The 22,229-nt window shown below is 37.2% G+C and overlaps 1 protein-coding gene across 4 annotated transcripts in view; it reads right to left on the reverse strand.

Moving 5' to 3' along the window:
* Positions 1–22,229, reverse strand: part of Mapk10 (mitogen-activated protein kinase 10) — a 313,485-nt gene that overhangs the window by 77,915 nt on the left and 213,341 nt on the right. For all 4 annotated transcript variants that reach the window (XM_013020133.1, XM_013020136.1, XM_013020135.1 and 1 more), the window contains 4 exons: positions 8,971–9,100; positions 4,518–4,576; positions 3,237–3,375; positions 2,199–2,364 (listed from right to left, as the gene is read on the reverse strand). In XM_013020133.1, the coding sequence (XP_012875587.1) occupies positions 2,199–2,364; positions 3,237–3,375; positions 4,518–4,576; positions 8,971–9,100 (494 nt within the window). The remainder of the gene's footprint in view (positions 1–2,198; positions 2,365–3,236; positions 3,376–4,517; positions 4,577–8,970; positions 9,101–22,229) is intronic.

The raw sequence follows: 22,229 nt of genomic DNA on the forward strand, positions 1-22,229 counted from the left end.
TTGACATAGCTGAGATGGAAAAGCAGTCATTAGCCACCATAGGCAATGGCCGAAAGCCATAAAAAAGGGTTTGATACTGTTTGCTGAACACAGGGGAAAAAAATCTGAATCAACCTGCAGAAGTGGTTGCTCTATTTTCTGTTCCATCCAGCTATGGAGAATAGAAAAGAAGGCAATAGCATCTTTTTGTTATTCAAAATAAGTAAATATTTGACCCCTCCTCCCAAAAAACTTGAAATGGTTAATGCCATATTTTCTTTGCAGGAAAAAGAACTAGAATCCCTAGAAATTGAGACCCCATTTTCCTTCAGAAATTTCCCTTCAAAATAAACATCAGTCTTTATATCCATTTGAAATAATTTTGGGAGAAATAATAAATGATGATTTTAGTACATGATTTTTAGAAGTCATTGACAGATAGTGAAAAAAGATATTATAAATTATAAACCATATTAACTATGTATGTCTTTGCCAGTTGTCATGCTTGTTAACCAAACATGATTCACCTTATCTTAACGATACTGACCATCTTCCATCTCTCCTTTTATTAAAGACAAAAGAATATTGGGGCACAAACATTAGGCTGAGTTACTTCGTGGGAAGGAATGCAGGATGAGGTGCACAGGGAAGGCAGGCATGCCTGATGCAGGAGCAAGCAGGTTCTTCTGCATGATAACCTTCCTCTGCTCAGAGGGAGGACAGCCAGGGGTACTGGGCTCCCCTTCTCCATGCACCTAGAAAAGCCAATGACCTACTTGCTACCCTTCCTAGTCAAGCAAGGTAAGGGAGGTTGAATACCTACTGTCTCTGAGGCAAAGATCTGAAAAGCCAGAATAGGTATATTCAGATCCCTACCCTCTTGTATATCCTTTTCTTCTGTCGATACATAGTCCTTGGATTCATTCATAGGGTACATTTAATACATGTGTGCAATAAATAATGATCAAATTAGGGTAATTAGGGTAATTGACAGGGAACATTCAAAATTCTCTATTCTCTACATTATGAAATAAATTGTTGATAATAGCACCCCTTGCTCCATGGCTTTTCTCTCATGGATTCTCCTTTTCTTCTTATAAGATAACTTGTATATAACATATGCAAGAGTTTCTTTCAAGTCAGAAGGTACTAGAATTATGACACTTGCCCCAAGGTGAGCTGACCTTCCTGTCCTCTATGAACTGCATACAAATATTGGCGTCTACTCTGAAAGTATGCACATAATTTTTTTAACTTCAGTGAGAAGGGAATTTTCATAAAATTACCTTGCAGCACTTATACATAAATATATAATGAAAAATATTCTATAGGAATTTAGAAAAAATCCTATAAAATTCTATATGCTACAAACTAAATAGAATACAAAAACTGATATGAAAGGCACGTTAAGTATAGATATACAACTCTAACAAAACTATCTTTAAGCTCTAAGATGCATTTTTATTATGATACATTACTTACAAAAGATTTTCTGGATAAAATAATATATTTCGGTGCTTCCTAACAGATATTTTATAAATCCTCTGTTTGGAGTAATTAAAGTCAAGTTTGAATACATTTTGAAGATTCTTTCTATTCCATTAAAGTGTTCCTGTCTACTAGATTTTCTTTATGAAACTGGCAATGTAAGATCTAATACTTTTTCCTTTCTATAATTTCTGGATTAAAAATTATTTGCTACCACAGATATTATTTATAAAACACCTTAAGGAAATTCTTATCCTGCTTAAGTAATTAAATAATTTGGAAGGTTCTTCTGTATTCCATTAGTGCTCATGGAGAACTTTACTTCAAAAGTATGTGATCTTCCTGCTAGTCTTTTTCAATAGCTCTAGCCATCCTTCTAAGATATTATGAAAACACCAAATGGTTAAAATGGAATTTTTCTTATTTTCAAACTCACTGGGCTGAACTGCAACTCCAATCAATTATTCTCAATCTCTATGGTGTGTATGCTTATCAGTATGCACTTGGATGTTTACTCACATGCCATTTATGACATTTTAGCTAGCAAGGCTTACTTCTTAGACACAACTTTCACATTTTTAATGAGTGATTCTTCCAAGCAGTAATTTCAAAAGCCAAACTGAAATCTGGCAGCTCTATTTTTGACAAGTCTGTATGTACGAAAGGTAGCATTACTCCTGGCTATGGAAAGCATGCATCCATCTGCGTCGGAAACTCAGAAGCATCCCTACCGTTCTCCTTGTAGCCCATTCCCAGAATGACCTCAGGGGCTCTGTAATAACGCGTCACCACATACGGAGTCATCATGAAGCTGGTGCCCGCGGTCCTGGCCAGCCCAAAGTCGAGGATTTTCAATGTGCAATCAGACTTGACTACAATGTTACTTGGCTTTAAATCCTGACAACAGCAACAAAGGAAAAAATTCAAAGCCAGTCTCCAATGGCACTCATAGGCTTCCTCTACTCAATCAACAGGACAGTTTTGAAGATAATAACTGCTACAAAAAATTAAAATTAGTTTCAGGTTAAAAATATCTTCAGCTGGGCACTAGTGGTGCATGCATGCAATCCTAGTTACTCAGGAGGCTGAGATGGGAGGATTGAGGTTCAAAGCCAGCCCACTGAATGAAAGCCTGTAAGACTCTTATCTCCAATTAATCAACAGAAAACCAGAAGTGGGGCTATGGCTCAAAGAGGTAGAGTGCTAGCCTTCAGCATTAGGAACAGCATCCCGGGCTTGAGTTGAAGCCCCATGATTACCACCAACAACAATAACCACCACAAAAAATCTTCAGTAAAGTATTTAAATCCAAAGGAAAACAGCATTGTCATTGTTACAATTTAGACTCATCTCACCAAAAATAATTTAGACAAAAAGGACATTATCACTTATTGTCATTTCCTGGGTTTCTCCTTAGAGAATAAAATCTTTTATTTCTAATTCCTTTCTAGACCTGACAAAGAATCAGATCATGCTGTCAGAAATCAACAGTGGGTATGAACTATCTTATTCCAGCAGAGCTGCTGCCCATCAAATTGCTAGAAAACATGGGCTTCTTAGAAGCTGACTCTCAAAGGGCTGAAACATAATGCCACACATAGTCAATCACAGAATAGCTAGGGCGTATTAGTCAACTGGGTGCCAATTCTATTGTCAAAGGAATGAGGAAGTATGTTGTGCTTGACCATGTCTTCATGCATAAAAGAAATGATCTAAAGTTCTTCAATTTCTTCTCCCACAGACTTTGACCTGCAATTCAGTGTTCTTACCCTATGAATAATTCCAGCAGAGTGGAGGTGCTTGATGCCACACAGCATTTGGTATAGTAGATAAGACATTCGCTCATGGTCTAATTCCATCTGAATCACTTGACACAAGTTGGCATCCATCAGTTCCATTACTAGGTAACTAGAAGGTAAATCCACAACATTAGTTCCAGAGCACAGAATCTACGAAATCTTTTGATCATAAAGAACACCTTTCTATATAGATGTACGCTTTCTACACTTCCTAGTTCTGTCTTTGATGGAATCAAGAGTAGAAAAAACTTCCAAGCATGGTATATGTGCTACCTTGTAGCAACTCTACCACTAGATATTTCCTGTAGGCACCATTTATTAGTGTGTAGTTCATGTCCACATACTTTCCACCATCATCATGGGTTGTATTTTCCCTGTCTTCTCTTACCTCCTTCCTGAGTATTAGGATTATAAATAAGATAAGCTTCAGGACAGCTACTTCCACAGAATGAGCAGTGTGTTCAAACAGACACTATGCTGGGAAATCACTTCCTCTCCTCTCCTTATTGTCTTTATGTTTTGTTTTGTTTTAATTGTAAAAATACCATACAGAGGGGTTACAATTACATGGGCAAGATAACGACTACATTTCTTATCAAGCATTGTTGCTTCCTCTTTGTTTCCCCTTCCCATCCCTTCCCATACTCCCTCCACCTCCCCCCACCCGATCCTCCCACCCCCACCAAAGTTGTAAAGTTAATTTTTCGACATAACAACTTGTACATCTCCTTGTTGCAATGGGTCCACCTGTATCCCTATTTAAACAAGTTGTTTTTTTCCCTTCCCCTCCACAAATTATACCAACATCAAATACAGTGAAAGCAGTGGTTATACCGTGGGGGAGGGACATACAAAGAAACATAGAAATCTAGGCAGATTCTTTTTGTACTAAATCAAAAGCACCACAAAAAAAATGGGCATGAAGAATAAAGATGTTTATCATATCCCTTTAATATTCCGCCAAGTGAACAGACTCCCCTTAGAAAGCTCACCAAATCAGTTAATAATAAATAAGTAACAAGCATTCCCTGATTGAGCCAAGAGCATAGAACAATGGAGCACACTGCACCATAAGGCCAGGAGGAGGCAGGAAGTGATCCCACCACAGAACTTGCTTTGCTGTCACTGATCTGGCACTAGCCCTACCTCTTTCTTCCCTGGATCTCCACAAGGGATTTTTCTTTTTGTTGTTTCCCTTTGAGCTATTCCAGTGAGACCTTCCAACATGAATTTTGTTTTGTTGTTACTTACACATCTTGGAACTCCTCCAGTGTTTTCTGGGGTGTGAAGACATTTAATAAGCTAATAATCTGGAAGAAATAGCATGGAAAAGACAAAGGAAAGAGAAAAGAGAGTTATTTTTAAAGTACAAATGCATTTATTCTAACTGACAGGTGCTTGCTAGAGCAATGGTGGAGACAGAAATGTTAAGACGTTTTCTAGAATGCCTCACTGAACCTAAAACCGAGTGTTCAGAAAGTACACAGATCTGTCTTCAGGTTACAAAACAAACCCCTCAAACTCTTAGGTAGAAGGAAATCAGAGACATAATTGTTATTCTGTTTTAGTATGGGTCTGTATAGAAAGACACAGAACTGGGCCTGGCATGGGAGGAAAAATTAAACATTGGATCAGATTTAGCAAAATGGTATTTCTCCAAATGCGAGGTTATTGTTATTATTGATACTGCTACTATAGTTTCCTTCACTTGTATCTGACATTCACATATTGCTTACATTAATACTCCAGTGGTATGTAGGGGAGGAGGGAGGTGAATTGTGAATAATATCAATAATGGATTTAATGGAAAATGTATTTTAAAGTTACCTAAATTTAGTTCTAACCTTTATGTTTCCTGCTTTATTTATTATGTGTATTTGGTAATAAAGAAGTTTGTCTTTGAGAATACACTTTAAAAAAGCCTTTATCACAGTTCCACATAAATTGTATACATAAATAACTCAAACTGTTCTTCCATTTAAATATTATATATTGATGAGCCAGTAGACAATGAAAATAAAAAGACATAAAGCCAGTAGCCTGTGGGCTCATGGCTGTAGTCTTAGCTATGCAGGAGGTAATATGTTGTTTGATATTGTTTGGTGTTGTGTGAGATTCTTATCTCCAACTAACCACAAAAGAATGGAAGTAGAGGTGTAACTCCACTCTTAAGCAAAACAAAAAAATATCTAAGGGACAACACCCAGACCTGAGTTCAAACCCCAGAATTGACATTAAAAGCAATCTACTTATAACATGTCTATAGAGGGCTGGGAAGGTGGCTCAGTGGTAGAGTGCTTGCCTTGCATGCATGAGGCCCTGGGTTCAATTCCTCAGCACCACATAAGCAGAAGAAAAAAAAGCCGGAAGTGGCACTGTGGCTCAAGTGGTAGAGTGCCAGCCTTGAGCTGAAGAGCTGAGGGACAGCGCCCAGGCCCAGAGTTCAGGCCCATGACCGGACCCAAAACATGTCTATAGAAACCTAGTTTGCAAAAGTTGGCAAAGTACAAGTTAAAAATCTAAACAGCTTCATTGTGTGAAGCAGTGAATCTTAGTAGAGTTCATAAGTGGCACTTGAACACCTGAAGTGACTAAAAGCAGAGTAACTGTTTTCTGGGGAAAGATGACTTTACATTTGTTCAGAAATTACTGAGAAATATGTGAAATACTACTCAATAGTTTCTAGTATACCTAAAACATTTCATCTTTTAAATCAATTTTCCAATTTGGACTTTATCAACAAAAGGAAAAAAAGCAATAGTCCTTTGCTACTTAATTACTTTGTAATTGAAGTGCCTGTGGTTCTGTACATTTAACTGAGGTGAGTATTCAATACTATATGGTGTATCTTCTATTTCAGGATTCACGGTGGATCTGGTTCTGCATTACCGGATCAATCTCATGAAATTAATTAAATTTACACAATTTTCATATTTGTTTAGATTAAAAATGGGCTATAAAACCAGGACTGGTGGCTCATGCTTGAAATCCTCGCTACTCAGAAGGCTAAGATTTGAGGCTCATGGTTTGAAGCCAGCTCAGACAGGAAAGCCTGTGAGACTCTTATCTCCAAGAAACTACTCAGGAAAAGCCAGAAGTGGTACTCTGGCTCAAGTGGTAGAGCACTAGCCTTGAACAAATGGACCTCAGTGAAAGTGCCCAGATTCTGAGTTCAAGCCCCAAGACTAGTGAATAAAAAAAAAAAAGCACAAGGCACATATACGATCACCTGGTAAATAATCTAGGTAACTTAAATCTGTCAAGCATTATAATTCCAAATAATTCAAGCTTTATGCTTTAAAAGATAATATACCAAAATCTATTCCTGATTTCAAATATTTACCTTCTTTTATTCCCTTTTAAGATTATCTACTCTGTTCCTTCTTTGCTCCCTTACAGATTTTAATTCCTACTAATATCCAATCTTTTAAAGGCTTGTCTTTGGATATTATCACTATTTTATCATTAAGTTCAGTAGTTTCCAGCAGGAATTCCTTCACAAACTGATATGATTCAGTGTTAATCACCCCCTACCCTCATACCCATTACTACTTCCTGGAATTTTCCGTGTCTAAAAGGATTTTCTTATCTATTATTATATACTTAATGGGACTGCTTTATTGTTTTTTTCTTAACTTTGAACTTCAGTAACAAAGATTGGCATTCTAACGGTCCTTTCCTTGGTTTTACAAGTATTTATATAGAATTTGTATTTGACTAGAAGTAAACTTACTCTGTTAACATTTTTATTTTTGTGTATTTCCATTTCCACTTCATTTTGATAAGTATTTTTTGTATGATCAGATGCACATAGGCAGTGTGCCTTTGTAGGCTTGGCACTATCTACTCAGGAGGCGAGATCTAGAGGATCTCAGTTGGAAGCCAACCCAAGTGAAATCCATGAGACTCTAGCATCCTTTAACCAGCAAAATCCTAGGCTGGAGGTACAACATAAATGGTTGAGCTTCAGCCTAGTAAGCAAAGCCAAGCAAGCATAAAACCTTAAGTTCAAACCCTGATATTAGCAAAATAAAATTATGTGTACATACACACACACACACACACACACACACACACACACAGAAAGAGAGAGAGAGAGAGAGAGAGAAGGTAGAAGGTGGTATTCTATTATAAAAATTATTACTTCCATTAGGAATTATTTGGAAAGGGGTATCATTTATTATTCTCATTATTTCAGTAAAGAAAATGGAATGTGTTTTTTTCTGCTCTAGTCCTGTAGCCAATCTGGTTTCTGCTTTTATTTAACATACTAAGAGAACAGGTTGATACAGTGACTTCTCTTAGGAACTGTGTATCTCTGTCCTTTCTACAATCTTTCTTAGGAGTCCTTCATGACCATATCAGGGTTGAGTACAGATTTGATAAAGTTCCCTTTGTAGTGAGGGTTTTCTAGGTCCATCTATTGAAAAGAATAGCTACATCTCACCCCCATATCGACTGGTAGTTTTCAAAAAGTTTATCTTTGCGTATCAGCCTTTCACATTCTACACATTTGACTATTATTTTATTGCCTTTCTGGCCAGGAAAAGTAGAGCTCTGAATAGGGGCAGAATGGAGGAGGATACAGGATGTTTCCATGCCTTTTCTTAGTTTTCTTCCTGCTATGACCCTAGCAGCAAAAGCATCTTGACTTGTACAGGGCACATTTCATTCATTCAACAAACATACATTGAAAGGCTGAATTGGAGTAGAAAAATAGAGGAAAAGAGACTCTGAGCCTGAATCTGTGGTTTTGTATTTTGTGTATTTTTCAGCTGATCTCTCATACCTTTTATTTGCTTCTTTCTTGGTGCCACTGGAAAAATTCATTTGTCTGAGAGGATCTCTTGTTTATGAAACTATACCATTTCACATATTTGGTATTTCATATTTCAATTTCAGCTTAAAGGAGGTTGTAGGGAGTTACAATAATTGAATTGTACTTATAATACTTTATAATTTTTATTATACATTTGTGTGACAAAATGGTCAATAAACTTGTTACAATTTAGTTATGAAAAGTATTACAAGGGAATTATCTCCCATATCTCTTTACTAAGAAAAAATGAAGCACAAGGAGAGTTCTAGAGAATTTGCATGAGATTAAAGAATACAAAGACCTGTCATCTAGCCATGAGTGCCCTGGGGAACATGCTCCCAGTGGTCCCATTCTGAAGTGTTTTATAAACATATATTTGCCTCATTCCCAACCCTGGAACCACAAAGATGCCTGACATACAGTGTGGACCTTAAACAGTTAGAAGCCAAGCCACTGGCAGACGATAGCCCACACACAAAATGTGATAACATGACAAAGAAAACATCTTCATCTACTAATTATTCATTTTCAAATAAACAGTATATCATTCTATAGGACTTTAGGGTTTTTTTTCAGTTTTGGCTTTTGTTTGTGGTTTGATAAAACAATGTGGTTTTGTTTGTGGGTTAATGTGAGCAAGACAATCAAATAGGATTAATTTGATAATAGGGACATATCTATCAAATTCTCTCCATGCCATATGGCTTTTAAAGGATTTCTAAGCAGGAAGCTACCATGAGGACAATGAAATCAAATAGAGCATATGGGCAAGATAAGCAAGAAGCAGAAATTGCAAAGAAAAACAGTACAAGTTGGCACTATTTTTCTTCTCCCAGTCTCACAACCTCCCACTGCCAATGGTTTAAAAATAATATGGAAGCTCACGTTTTTGTGGTTCACACACGTCATGAGGACCAGCTCCCGGTAAGCTCTCTTGGCATGAGTTTGGTTCTGAAAAGGTCTGCTGAGCTTCTTAATGGCCACATTTCTGTCAAGGACAGCATCATATGCAGCACTGCAGAGATTCAAGAACAACCCAGAATTAAGAACGAACGAGACTCGGAACCTGATCAGCCTAGTTAAGAGGATTGATTGGAAAAAAAATAATAATATTTTGGAATCCTCTTCAAGTATCATCTTTTCAGATCACATGTCAACCAGGCTGCAAATTATCAGTGAAAAGGAGGGAAAGGAAGAAGCCGAGGGGGAGGAAGAAGAGGGAAAGAGAAAGAAAGGAAGAGAAAGAGAAAGAAAGAAAGCAACAATACAACACAAACTAAGGTTGGAAAGTGAGGAAGAAGAGGACAAGGATGACGGAGGAGTGAAACATCATGCTACAGCAGATGAGTTCTGTCAGTGAGTATAGGTAAGAAGAAAAGAAAGCTCAAATTCCCCACCGGCCATTCAACCATGGCAAGTCATTTCATCTCTCTGGGCTGGTATTTCTTATTGATTAACATATAATATTGAAGAATTCTCAAGATATAACATGTCCTAGCTTCTTTAGTTATTTTAAATGAGTATTATACTTTCCTCAGTCATAGAAACCACTTTTTAAAATAATTTGTATTGTAAAAGTGATGTACAGTGGAGTTACAGTTACATAAATCAGGTATTGAATACATTTCTTTTTGAACAGTGTCACCTCTTCCCTCATTTTCTCCGTTTTGTTCCCTCCTGACCTCACTTCCCCACAAGTTGTATAGTTCTTGTGAGTATCTAGTGAGTATCACTGCTGAATTAGTTATCCCTTTGTCCTACCATTTCTATGCTTCCCTGTCCCCTCTCCAAATCATACAAGCTTAAAATGTACAGAAGTCGGGGCTGGGAAAGTGGCTCAGTGGTAGAGCGCTTGCCTTGCATGCATGAGGCCCTGGGTTCGATTCCTCAGCACCACATAAGCAAAAAGAAAAAAAAATGTACAGAAGTCATAAACAATAACAAAAGGAGAAAAACACCCACAAAAAGTAAAATAAAAAAATAAACTCTGGTTTCCATTTCTTGGAGTTGATTTCAACAAGTATCACTTAGAAACTGGCTTTTAAGGTGTTAATTGCCATGAAACACAGGCTGAGCCAGGTACAGTGGTACATGCCTGCAATCCCCACCTACTCAGGATGTAGAAGAAAGAGATCATGGGTATGAAGCCAGGAAAGTTAGCTAGACAGAATTTCATAAATTATTAAACAATAATTAATAATAAAATAAATAAAATGATTTGATGTAGCTCAGTGGTAGAATACTTGCCTGGCATACAAGGAAGCCTTGGGTTCAATCCCAAGTACATTTTTAAAAAATGAAAAGAACATGCTGGCTGATGAGCTAAGCATGCTCATTACTAGTATAAGTCTCAAAATAAGGATCAGAAGAGATTTCAGAACCATCAATCAGACTGCATTTAACACCAACATTTGAAGTTTTCCAGCCATCTGAGAATAAAAACTTACCATGAAATCTAAATATATGCCACTGTTTTTAATCATATGTAATATATGGGTCTAAAAGAAAAAATGAAAGAGGCTCTTCGTGCTATTCCAATGAATAATGTACTCATTAAATGTTAACTTCCCTCCCTGCAAATTTGGTTGGCAGAAAGGATATAAAACCAGAACCCCCTGCAACTGATCTATTGAGTTTACAGTGGCATGAATCTTGGTATTGAACTAAAGACAGTTTAAGTTGGATAAAGTTTTAGAATTCCATGATCCCATTCATTCTTTACTTCTCTCTAAAATATGTCCACCAAAAGTGTGGCCTGTTTCTGCTGTGTGCTTCCAAGACCATAGAATTAATGAGTACTGAGGCAGTGCATTGTCTTACTGGACAGCTTTGAGAGCAGAGATGCCTGTCACTTGAACAAGCAATGTTGTCTCCCCATGCTTTCCAATGATTACTCCTAATCCTAGCCCTCCAGGGCACCTCAAAATGAAGCATTTTCTGCTCATTACAACAGACCATAATATTTTAAATCCATTAAAAAGTTCCTGCTCTTGGGTTAACACTAAATTCCTCTAGGCTTTATTTTCCCCCCAAGTCTCTCCTTTCTTAATCTAAATATCACCCATTACCATTTGTCAAGTCCCATTCCCATCTGCTTAGGTTCCTCTGAACAGTCACCAATCTGTCAATGTCTCTGCAAATGTGGACCCTGCCCTAAATAAAACGTTGAGGCTTATAGCAGGACTATCAACTCCTTCAGCCTTTCATCTGTCCTACCTGACATTGTTAATGCAACTAAATCTGTCCTGTCCTGCTCTCTCTTATGATGACATCACATGCTAGCACCCCACAGTGAGCTGTTAGTTATAAATGCTGTCTTCTGAAAACTTTGTGCTTGGGAATATGTCTAGGACAAGCAGAAAAGCTCAAAAGCTATGTACGTATGACCATATAAGATGATGCTAAGCTAAATGAACCCCAAGATAGAAGCACAAGTGGTTTTATCTTTCTTGCTGTTGTTTTTAATGTATTTAAAATGTACCATGTGGTTTTTTTGTTTCTTTTGTATGTTCTTCCCCTGTGGTATAATCCCTGTTTTCACTGTATTTGATTCTGGTGCCCTGAATCTTGTATATACATTTTTCTAATTTGGGGAGGGAAAGGGAAATAACAAAATGCTGAAATAAGGATACAGGTTAACCCATCGTAACACTGAAACTATATTGAAAGACACTATATTGGAGACATTAAGTTGGAGAAGTGGGGAGGGAAGGGATGATAGGGGGAAAACGAAGGAGGAGGTAACAAGGCTCGATAGGAAATGTACTCATTACCTTACTCATGTAACTGTACCCCCTCTGTACTGTATTTTTACAATAAAAATACATACAGTAAAATTTCAATAGAATACCTCAGTTCTTGTGTTTGTTCTTACTATCCTACCAATGGCAGGTAAAGGAAAGAGCCAAGTGTATTTTATAGGCAATGCACAAAGTGAACTTGGAAATACAGGAATTAAACGTATTCCTCGAATTAAGTAATTATGTTAGCAAAAAATGAATCAGCCAGTCTCTTTAAAGAGAAAGACTAAATCTTAAGCAAAAAAGACTTAGCTAAAATTACTAATATACATACATTAAAAAAAATGGCAGTCCACCATAAAAGCAAATAGAGTCAGAGGAACAAATTATGGCAGTGCTGGCCAAATAGAAAGTGTCCTCCAGGGTGGTGCAGGGATCCAGTGAGCCAAACATCCTAGCTGCAGCCATTTAACAGCACTCTGTCCAGGTCTGGGAGCTGAGTCTTACCTCTGCAGTCAACCCTGCAGTGCATCAGGCTGTCTTGAGAACATGGCATGGAAAAGTCCTCCTATACTGGTTAGCCGCTACACTGTTCATCGTTTAACAAATTCCCATCTGGTTTGTACTTGAGACATTAATGACACTGATGCAATCTGGTTTAAAAGTCTGACCACTGACATGTGAGTGCTGCAAGACAACTGATCTAGCCCTGAGCTTATGGGGAATAACTGAGAAAATGCCACCATTTGGGGTTTCTTGATAGACAGCACATGGGGTATCTTCTCCCTGAAAAGGTATGACATTTTCCCTTCCTTGGGCAGTTTTAGGTATGAGTCTCAGCTCTGCTGCCTATTAGATGTGTAGCTACAGGCAACACATCTACACTTTGTGGCATCTCTTCCTTCATATTTAAAATGGAGATAATAGCAACTGGACAAGATTGCTGTAAAGAGTTAGTGATGTATCCATACAGCCTCAGCTAGAGTGAATGCTCAGTAAATAATGGCTAATGCGATTCTCAAAGTCCTTTCCTTGTTTATTATGTAATGCAAGACAAGATAAAGTATAAATTCTTACAGTTTATGCAACAGCTACACACATATCTACTAATTAGTGGTTTCTAGAAGTTTCCACTAACTACAGTTTTTCTACTAATCATTTGTCAGATGCACTATCTTTTGTTTCCCCCTGCTCCTGGAGCTTGAACTCAGGGACTGGGCTCTGTCCCTGAACCTCTTTGTGCTTAAGATTAGCACTTGAAACACTTGAAATACCACAGCTTTTTCTAAATAGTTTATTGGAAATAAAGAGTCTCACAGACTTTCTTGCCTGGGCTGGCTTTAAACTGTGATCCTCAGATCTCAACCTCCTAAGTAGCTAGAATTACAGGCACCAGCTCCACGCTGGATCCACTATCTTGATCCCATTTCCAAAGTTTATCTCATTGAATCAAAAGAGATTTAGGGGAGGTAACTTTGTCCAAACCTACTTTACCATACATTTCTCTGATCTACTTTAAAAAGCAGGGGTTTTTTATCCTTTGTTTTAATGCAAACTTATTTCCAGTGATTACTGAAGAAGCTTCTAAGCAGTTCACAGGGTATCTGTTCTAACTAATGTTAAATCTAATACATGGATCAAAACATCTTTCTTTCCTCTAAAAAAATGAGAACTGTGCACATCAATAACTGAATGAATTGTAGCAGGTTAGTTCTTTGAACATTTGGCACCTTGAATGGAACCGGAAGATGTATTAAAAAGAACTCAAGAGTTAAAGGGGAATCCCTGATACTATTTTGGTGGAGGAGAGGAGTCCTGTCCTGGGGCCTGAATTCTGGGCCTTGGGCACTGTCCCTTAGCTCTTCAGCTCAAGGCTAGCACTCTACCACTTGAGCCACTGCGCCACTTCCGACTTTTTTCTTTTTGCTTATGTGGTGCTGAGGAATCGAACCCAGGGCCTCAGGCATGCAAGGCAAGCGCTCTACCACTGAACCACCTTCCCAGGCCTCCCTGATACTTTTGCAGCTGGCATTCTGGATTCCAATACAAGCTTACAGATGCCCTATGAGAAGTTGAGAAGGCAGAGGTACAGGTAGTGGCCACCTTCTGATATATTGTGGATGGCAAGATGAGTCTAGTGGAGAGATGAGATTTCCTTCTGAAGCAGTAGTTTCTGTCATTATCCAGATTCCAGGCTACTGGAGGAGCTGAAGCAGAGGCATCAGTGGACTCCAGGCTCCAGTCCACAGAACAGACTCCGGTGTCAGGGAATGACAACAGCGGTGGCTACAGGTGCACAGTTTCTCTAACATCAGCTCTGATCATGTTCTGGCAACCCAGAGGTCCCAAGCACACGCTCAGAGAAGGAAACAGCCCTGGTGATTCAACTTGCCAGTGTCTGGGTTCTTTCCAGGAAGCCTAAACTAAAGCCATTTCCTAGGTTTCCGATGATCTCATAGACACGGATTCACTGTATTAAAGCTCTGCCTGTTGAACAGGTTTCTGTTTCCAGCCATCTTTTGTAATTCCTCAGTGATTACTGGCAACAGTCTGGCAATATATCTGCAAAGGGGCAATACTGGTGCTGTCCAGACATGGGTGGATGCCTGAAATTTTTCTTAACTCTATAACCATGCTTACTTTTAAATCTTAGTCCACAGATTTTTGTTTATTTCTTTCAGTAGTTTCTTCCTTCTATTGCCATGTAGATTAAAATAGAAACCATTCTTTTAAGCTTGCCAGAAAATTTGCTGGATACTTGCCATCAATTTGGTGACTTAGAATACAAGTCATTTCCTCTACCGCCATGGTCATTCTTCAAAGAGAGATATGGCATCTGTCCTTCTGTTCCAGTCATTTTTCTAGCTGTGGCATGCTATAAAGCTATGTTTATGTCCTACATCCACTCATATAAACACTCATATAAACATGTGTACATATACTTCCTGCTAGCAAGTCTTATTCTTTAATTTTTCAGGGTCTCCTCGGAACCTTAGAGCAACCACAGACAACCTCTTACACAAGCATTTATGTGACCATGTGCTTTTCCCCCCTCTCTTTCCTATTTAAAATAGTTTTAATCATACATGCTATAGTTTTAAAAATTCCTATGCATCATGAGAAGAACGTTATCACTTGAGCAATAATAATAATAATATAGTGGCTTATACCTGTGTAATCTCAGCTATGTGGGAAATGAATATCATGAAGATTGTGCTTTGAGACTAACCTGAGCAAAATGTTAGCAAAATCCTGTCTCAATCAACAGGACACAAGTTGTGATTAATGCCTGTGATCCCAGTTGTGCAGAGGGCATAGAGAGGCAGGAAGATTAGGTCTGAATTCAGCCCAGGCAAAAATTTAAAACTCTAACTGAAAAACTAACTAAAAAAACAAAGAAAGTCGGGAATATAACTCAAATGTTAGCACATCTGCCTAGAAAGGGCAAGGTCCTTGATCACACACACACACACACACACACACACACACACACACAGTGTTTGTGTACTTCTTATTTGGCAAGCCAAGTTCTCTCTCTCTCTCTCTCTCTCTCTCTCTCTCTCTCTGTTTTTTTGGGTTTTTGTGTGTGTGTGTTTCTTACCAGTCCTGGGGTTCAAACTCAGGGCCTGGGCACTGTCCCTGAGCTTCATTTGCTCAAGGCTAGTACTCTACCACTTAAGCCACAGTGCCACTTCCATCTTTTTCTGTTTATGTGGTACTGAGGAATGGAACCCAGGGCTTCATGCATGCTAGGCAAGCACTCTACCACTAGGCCCCCAAATTCTCTCTTGAAAGTACCCATCACGTTTCTAGTCCACGGACGAAGATTCATATAATAGCTATTACCTCAAAGTTTCAAAGCTATAGTTACAAACAAAATTTGTAATTAGAAGCCCATATTTGACTAAATTAAATTGATTAAATGATGACTTCTCAAAGAGAGGACAGGTTTAAATTTTAACTTAATAAATAGGTTTTAAAAGATTTTAATAGGCTAAACCTTTGAAAAATTCTTAGTTTGGGGATGCATTTATGTTATGTTCTGTACAAGTTTGATAGAGTTCCTATCTTCAGGGTATTTTTACTCTGTACAGGTCTGGAACATAATTAAAAAGATCGATCATTTCTCAGCATTTCAACTCAGCAAATGATTCAGAGCAGCCTACTTATTTGACAAGTTCTGTCCTATAAAATTACTTCTTAAAGAAATTGTTAATAGAAGAAAAACATCAGTATCACAATAAAGACTGAATTGCTTTTATGTTGAAATACAAAAATAAAGTTAAGGATATTTTCAGTGTAATAGAATTTGTTCTTTCCAGGTATCTAAACCCCTGTAGAGAGTATTTTTCAAACAAAATGCCTTGACATATACTGCATGTATCAATTATTTCAATTTACTAGATATCACATATAAATTTGATGATCCAAAAAATTCACAAAAACATCAAAGATAATAAAAAGCACATTGAAAAACAATGACTGTGAAACCACATTCAAGCAGAGAAAGCTAATAATGTTCAGTTCATTAAAACATGTGAGATTATAACAAGAACAAATTATTATTCTCATGCCATTTTTAATATCAAGGTAATCAATACAAATAAATGAACATTTTGTTTATACTTTTATTTCATATTTTTGTCTCACATTTTAATAAGTCTATTTTATTTATTTTATTTTATTGGCTGTGGGGACTGAACTCTGGGCCTGGGCACTGTCCCTCAGCTCTTCAGCCCAAGGCTAGCGCTCTACCACATGAGCCACGGACCACTTACAGCTTTTTCTGCTTATGTGGTGCTGAGGAATCGAACCCAGGGTCACATGCATGAAGGCAAGCACTCTACCACTGAGCCACCTTCCCAGCCCAATAAGTCTATTTTAAATACATTTCAATAGCACTATTTTTCATCCATAATAGAAATTATTTTTCTCTTTTACTGTGGAAATTTTCCAAGCTCAAAGCCACTGCTCATGGTCACCAGGCTTTAACTGAAGAAGTTTTCACACTGTCCAAGGGGCAAACCAAGGAACTACCTTCCAGTCTAACTGTCTCATTACCACCTTCAACCATTTTTTAGTAATAGAGTTCAAATGATTTATGTTTGTTTTATGTTAACAAGATTCCTCACTGGAATAGCAGCCCAAGTGGGCATCAGTGCCTGGATGATGTCAGAATCATTTGAGGAGACAAGCTTATTGAGTGCATTCATTATTTGTGTTAGTCTTAATGGTAAGACCAGCTCTCAAAGGAGTTGATAGGGAGAAAGTGCTGTGTCCAAGATTAAGCATATTTTGCGATAATTACTATACATCTAGGATAATCTTGTCAGATGAGGAGAAAAGCTCAAAAGCTATGTACATATGACCATATAAGAAATGAATACAAGAGGTTTTTTTGTCATCATTGTTGTTTTTAATTTAGTATGTGATTTTTTTTGTTTCTTTTGTATGTTCCTCCCCCTAAGGTATATCCCCTGTTGTCACTGTATTTGATTTTGGAGCCCTGTATCATGTATATACATTTATCTAATTTGGGGAGGGGAAGGGGAATAACAAAATGCTGAAACAAGGACACAGGATGACCCACTGCAGCAATGATACCCACAAGACACTATGTTGGAAATGAACTTTACAACTTCTGGGGAGGGAGACGGTGGAGGAGGTAGGGGAGGGAAAGGTCTGGGGAGGGGGGCCGTGGAGGAGGTAGGGGAGGGAAGGGATAGTAGTAGAAAAACAAAGGAGGGGATAAAAATGTTCGACAAGAAATGTACTCATTACCTTATATAACTGTAACCCCTCTGTACAGCATCTTTACAATGAAATAAAATTTAAAGAAATAAATAATATTAAACAATTAACAACCTTATGATGTTTCATTGGCTCACATGCTAGTACTATTTCTTGATACCTATAACAATGGTTTGATGCATTCAGTGAGCCACAAGAATCACAAATGGAGTGTGATTATGATAAAAATAATCTTTATCACCCAGCCCCAGGGCCTGCTTTCTCATCCTGTAAGCTTCCTTTATTGTTTCTGGCCTTACAGTTTGCCTCTTTCATACTATCACTAACACTGCTAACTAGCACTGACTCCCAGCATCTCTTGCCTCTAAATCCATGTGCTAGTTATTGTTCATGTAGTAAACTCTTTGTTACTGCTTTTCCTTTGTCCGTTTTTCTCTAAGTTTATCTTTTAGTCCAACACTTATAAAATTAATATTTGTGAAATGTTTATTTGTATCTCAATTATGCTGCATTTAGCATATACTGCCTTTTATTATGTCTTTTTCTATTCTTAAAGTTGTGCTAATGTGTGTGTATGTGGTGTGTGTGTGTGTGTGTGTGTGTGTGTGTGTGTGTGTGCCAGTACTGGGGGGCTTGAGCTAAGGACCTGAGGGCTGTCCCTTAGATTTTTTGCTCAAGGCTACTTAGTGCTCTTACCACTTGATCCACAGCTCCACTTTCATCTTTTTAATGGTTATTTGAAGATAAGAGTCTCCTATTTTTTCTTTCGAAGCTGGTTTCAAATGGAAACTCTCAGACCTCATCGTCCTGAGGAGCTAGAATTACAGATGTGAATTACTGGTACCCAGTTGATGTGCTTATCACTAATGACTCCAGTCCTGAAGGACTTAGCTCTGAATCTCCAAGGGTTTATTGCATGGAATTACATTTGCCAGTACTGAATGTTTACTTTCACAGTTTTAAGTGTATTAGGTAGAGGGCATTGTAAAAGATCAAGAATAAAATTTTGAATAATATATAGTATATATTAACACTATGCTATTAAAGATACTAAGACTTATCTTTAGATCTCTTTCTCAAAAGTCCTAGTTGACATAGATAACTATCTATAACAACTCACTGGATGTTTTAGAGATATCTTCTTATTAATATGCCCCACACTGCACCAGCCTGATTTTATATCTCATGTACATTTTCAAATTGACCTATATTCTTCTAACTCCATTTCAATGGCAGTGTGTCACTAAAGCTATTGGCCCTTCCAAATCTTCCCACATTAACTCTTCCTCCCTCCTCTCCACACCTCTCTTCCTCAGTCTCATTCTACCCGAATTAGGCCAGCTCTAACACATTAGCTTCTGTCTGAGAATCCTGCTAGTTTTATTTATAGAATGCATTAAGAACATTTCTTGATTAGCAAAGTGTGAATAAAATAACTAATATAATGTACCTCATAATGTTTTTTACAAGAGTTAAATTAGCTTAATTTTGAGAACTCATGTCCTTGTACTACTTGACTGTTAATTTTCCTGAAGGCAGGGCCATGTGTGTTTTGCATGGTGAACATAAAAAAAAAGTCTGCATAAGTAATTGTTAAGTGGTTAAACTAATGATTAATGTACTCTTAATGGTAAAGAAGCATAATTTATATTTTTCAGAACTTTATGATACAAATAGAGTTTCAAATAGAGTTTATTTTCAATAGTGGGGTTTGAGCTCAGTGACTTAACACTTGCTAGACAGTCTACAACTTGAGCTGTACTCTCCTCGTTCTTTTTACTTTTGTTACCTTTCAAATAGGTCATTTTTTTTTCTTTTTCTTTTTTCCTTTTTTTTGCCTAAGGTTACCTGGACTCAATCCTCCTACTTATGTTTCTTGGATAGCTGAGATGATTGCTGAGATGGAGTCTCATCAATTTTGTTTTTTGGTTGCTCTCAAACCACAATCCTCCTTTGCTCACCATTCCGAGTAGTGATATTACAGGTGTGAACTATCATGTTCACCTTTACATAGCATTTAAATATTGTTCAAGTTATAGATACTTCATTTGTAAAATTTGTACAAAATTTATACTTTAATCCCATTTACATCTATGTTTGTTTAATACAAACATGTCATCTCCTTATCAAAACTTCATAGTCTCATGAAATTCATGTTTCAAGAAGATGTGGCTTGTTTGCTAGGTGGCTTTAAGGGTTCCTGTAGCCACCTACCTGTATCCTTGTGTGAGACAAAAACACAATTTGAAATATGGAAGATTAAGAAATAAGCTTTTTTTTTTCTTCTAAAACTGATCTGTATACCTATACACTATTAGAAAACTGTATTTTCTTTTTCTTTTCCTTTTCTGTTTTATTTTCGGGTCTGTATTAGAGTTTGAACTCAGGGCCTCTCACTCTCACTCTGTGTATTTGCTCAAGGCTGGTATTCTACTACTTGAGGTATACCTCTACCTCTGAATTCTTGCTGGTTAGTTGGAGATAAGAATCTCACAGAGTTTTCTGCCTAGGCTTTCTTTGAACCTCAATCCTCAGGTCCTAGCCTCATGAGTAGCTAGAAGTACAGGCATGCGCCACCAGTGCATAGATCTGAACTTTCCCCAATAATTTTTTTCAAACATCAAATAATTCACTATATTCATTTTAGCAAATCTCAACTAAATTCATTTTCACTTTGATAGCTATTGGTACAAAGCTAAGGTAATTCTAAAATATGAAAACTTGCTGATTCTTCTCAACAGAAATAATCAAACTGTGTGTGAGAATTTTTTATGTTATTGTAATGTTATTCAACTCAGGCTACTTTAGAAGTTGAGACTGGTTTATAGGAAAGTTATCATCTATAAATCAAATAAACCATGGCTTGCCCAATCTTAAATTGGGCAAGCCATAGTTTTCTAAGTTTCATATGTGTAATAATCCTATAAAAATAAGCACTCTAATTGTTTAAGTTAATTGCTTATCTTGACTTAATAATTACCCATATTTATTAGTTCTAATAACTTTCCCTCCCAACTCATTGTTTCTAAAGATATTTACTTTACCTATAATGATTCATCTGATTCTCATACAAATCACGTATTTTTTATAATCTTGTCTTTTTACTATTATTGCAAGTTTATATACAACTGAAATTATTTTAAAACTGAAGATTAAATATTTTATGATAAATATAAAGGACTGCAGCTTATATTGGAAAAGTCTGGATGCAACCATATCCCATGATTTTGATGCTGTAAGATTTCCTAACTTCCCTTCACTTTTCCTAAAACTTAACTCATTTTTTTACATATTCTTTACTATCTCTGCTAATAAGCAAAAACTATAGGTAGTTACAAGTCATTCTGTAACAGCTGCTTAAAAGTTGCTTTTGCTGAAAAGCGCTGACTCCCTTCTTGGGCCCAAAAATAAATCTGGAGAAAAGCGAGACATTCTTGCCCCCAATTTCTTCTATCTGCTTTCATGTAAGCCATTCACCTTACAGACACTTGGGAATCCAGAAAAAACAGGACTTATTGATACCATGTTTACGAAGGTAACAACTTCAGAGCCTCCCCAAGACCAATGATAACAATTTCTCTGCAACTCCTCCCGAAACAAGGATTGAGTCAACTGTGTCTATGACTGTTAAGGAATACTTTTCCCTGTCTCCTTGTTTTGTCTAAATCTAAATCCCAAAGATGGCTGAAGATGAACTGAAGTGCTGTGTTGTCTCCGGCTTCCAGTGCCCTATTTGGCACAGAAGAATGAGAGGCAGGACCAAACATGGGGAATGCCAGAAGTCTAGGTCTGAGGTCCAAATCTCTGGTTTCAATTCCAAGACAGAAACTGCATTCTCATTACAACGAATGCTGCAATTTGTAAAGAAGAAAATTCCTTCCTGTCTTTCTGATCTTAATTTTTCAATTACTTTACTCTTTTAATTATTAAGCATTTGGCCAACAAAAGCTGAATGAATAATACTGATAATTGAAAATAGAAAAAAATCATAGAAAAACAGATAATAGCTAGAATTTATATTTCTTCCTCGACTGCTGTTAGCTTTAATTTGATATGTTTATACAGAAATTTGGCACGTAGTAGCGATAAGTTGAGCCACACAAGGTTGACTAATGTGTTTGTAAAACAATAAATGAATGGATAGAATTTTCTTCAAATGAAGCTTTTTACTGGTATAAAAAGATTTTAGAATTGAGGTTCCAGAAAACAATTTTTAAAAAAGAAACAAGATTCCAGAAAATACTAAAAACCGAAAGTATAGAAAAATCACAAACCATTTTTGATAAGACCAATGTAATAGAACCAGATAAATGGCCAATAAAATCTGCAAGTGTTGGTTTTTGCTCCTTTTGGACAAATGTGAAGTATACTCAGCAACTTTGGCCCACATGGCATTCTTCTCACTTTGGCATTTTGAGCCTGTGCATTGAGATCTATTTGTATAAACATCTAAAAATTCCGGAGGGGGGACCAAGATGGCGACGGGGCAGTAGGGAAACGCCACAGCTCTCTCCAACCAAAAAGAGAGTTCGAGTTCCAACGCTTAATCTCCCCAAGAGACCGACAACAACAAAAAGACGAACACTCAGAGAAAAACCAGAGGTGAGAAATAACAAAAAAAGAAAGAGAAGAAAAGAATTTCAGAACAGAGAA

Source organism: Dipodomys ordii, unplaced genomic scaffold (assembly GCF_000151885.1).
Source record: "Dipodomys ordii isolate 6190 unplaced genomic scaffold, Dord_2.0 Scaffold49, whole genome shotgun sequence".
Taxonomy (NCBI): domain Eukaryota; kingdom Metazoa; phylum Chordata; class Mammalia; order Rodentia; family Heteromyidae; genus Dipodomys; species Dipodomys ordii.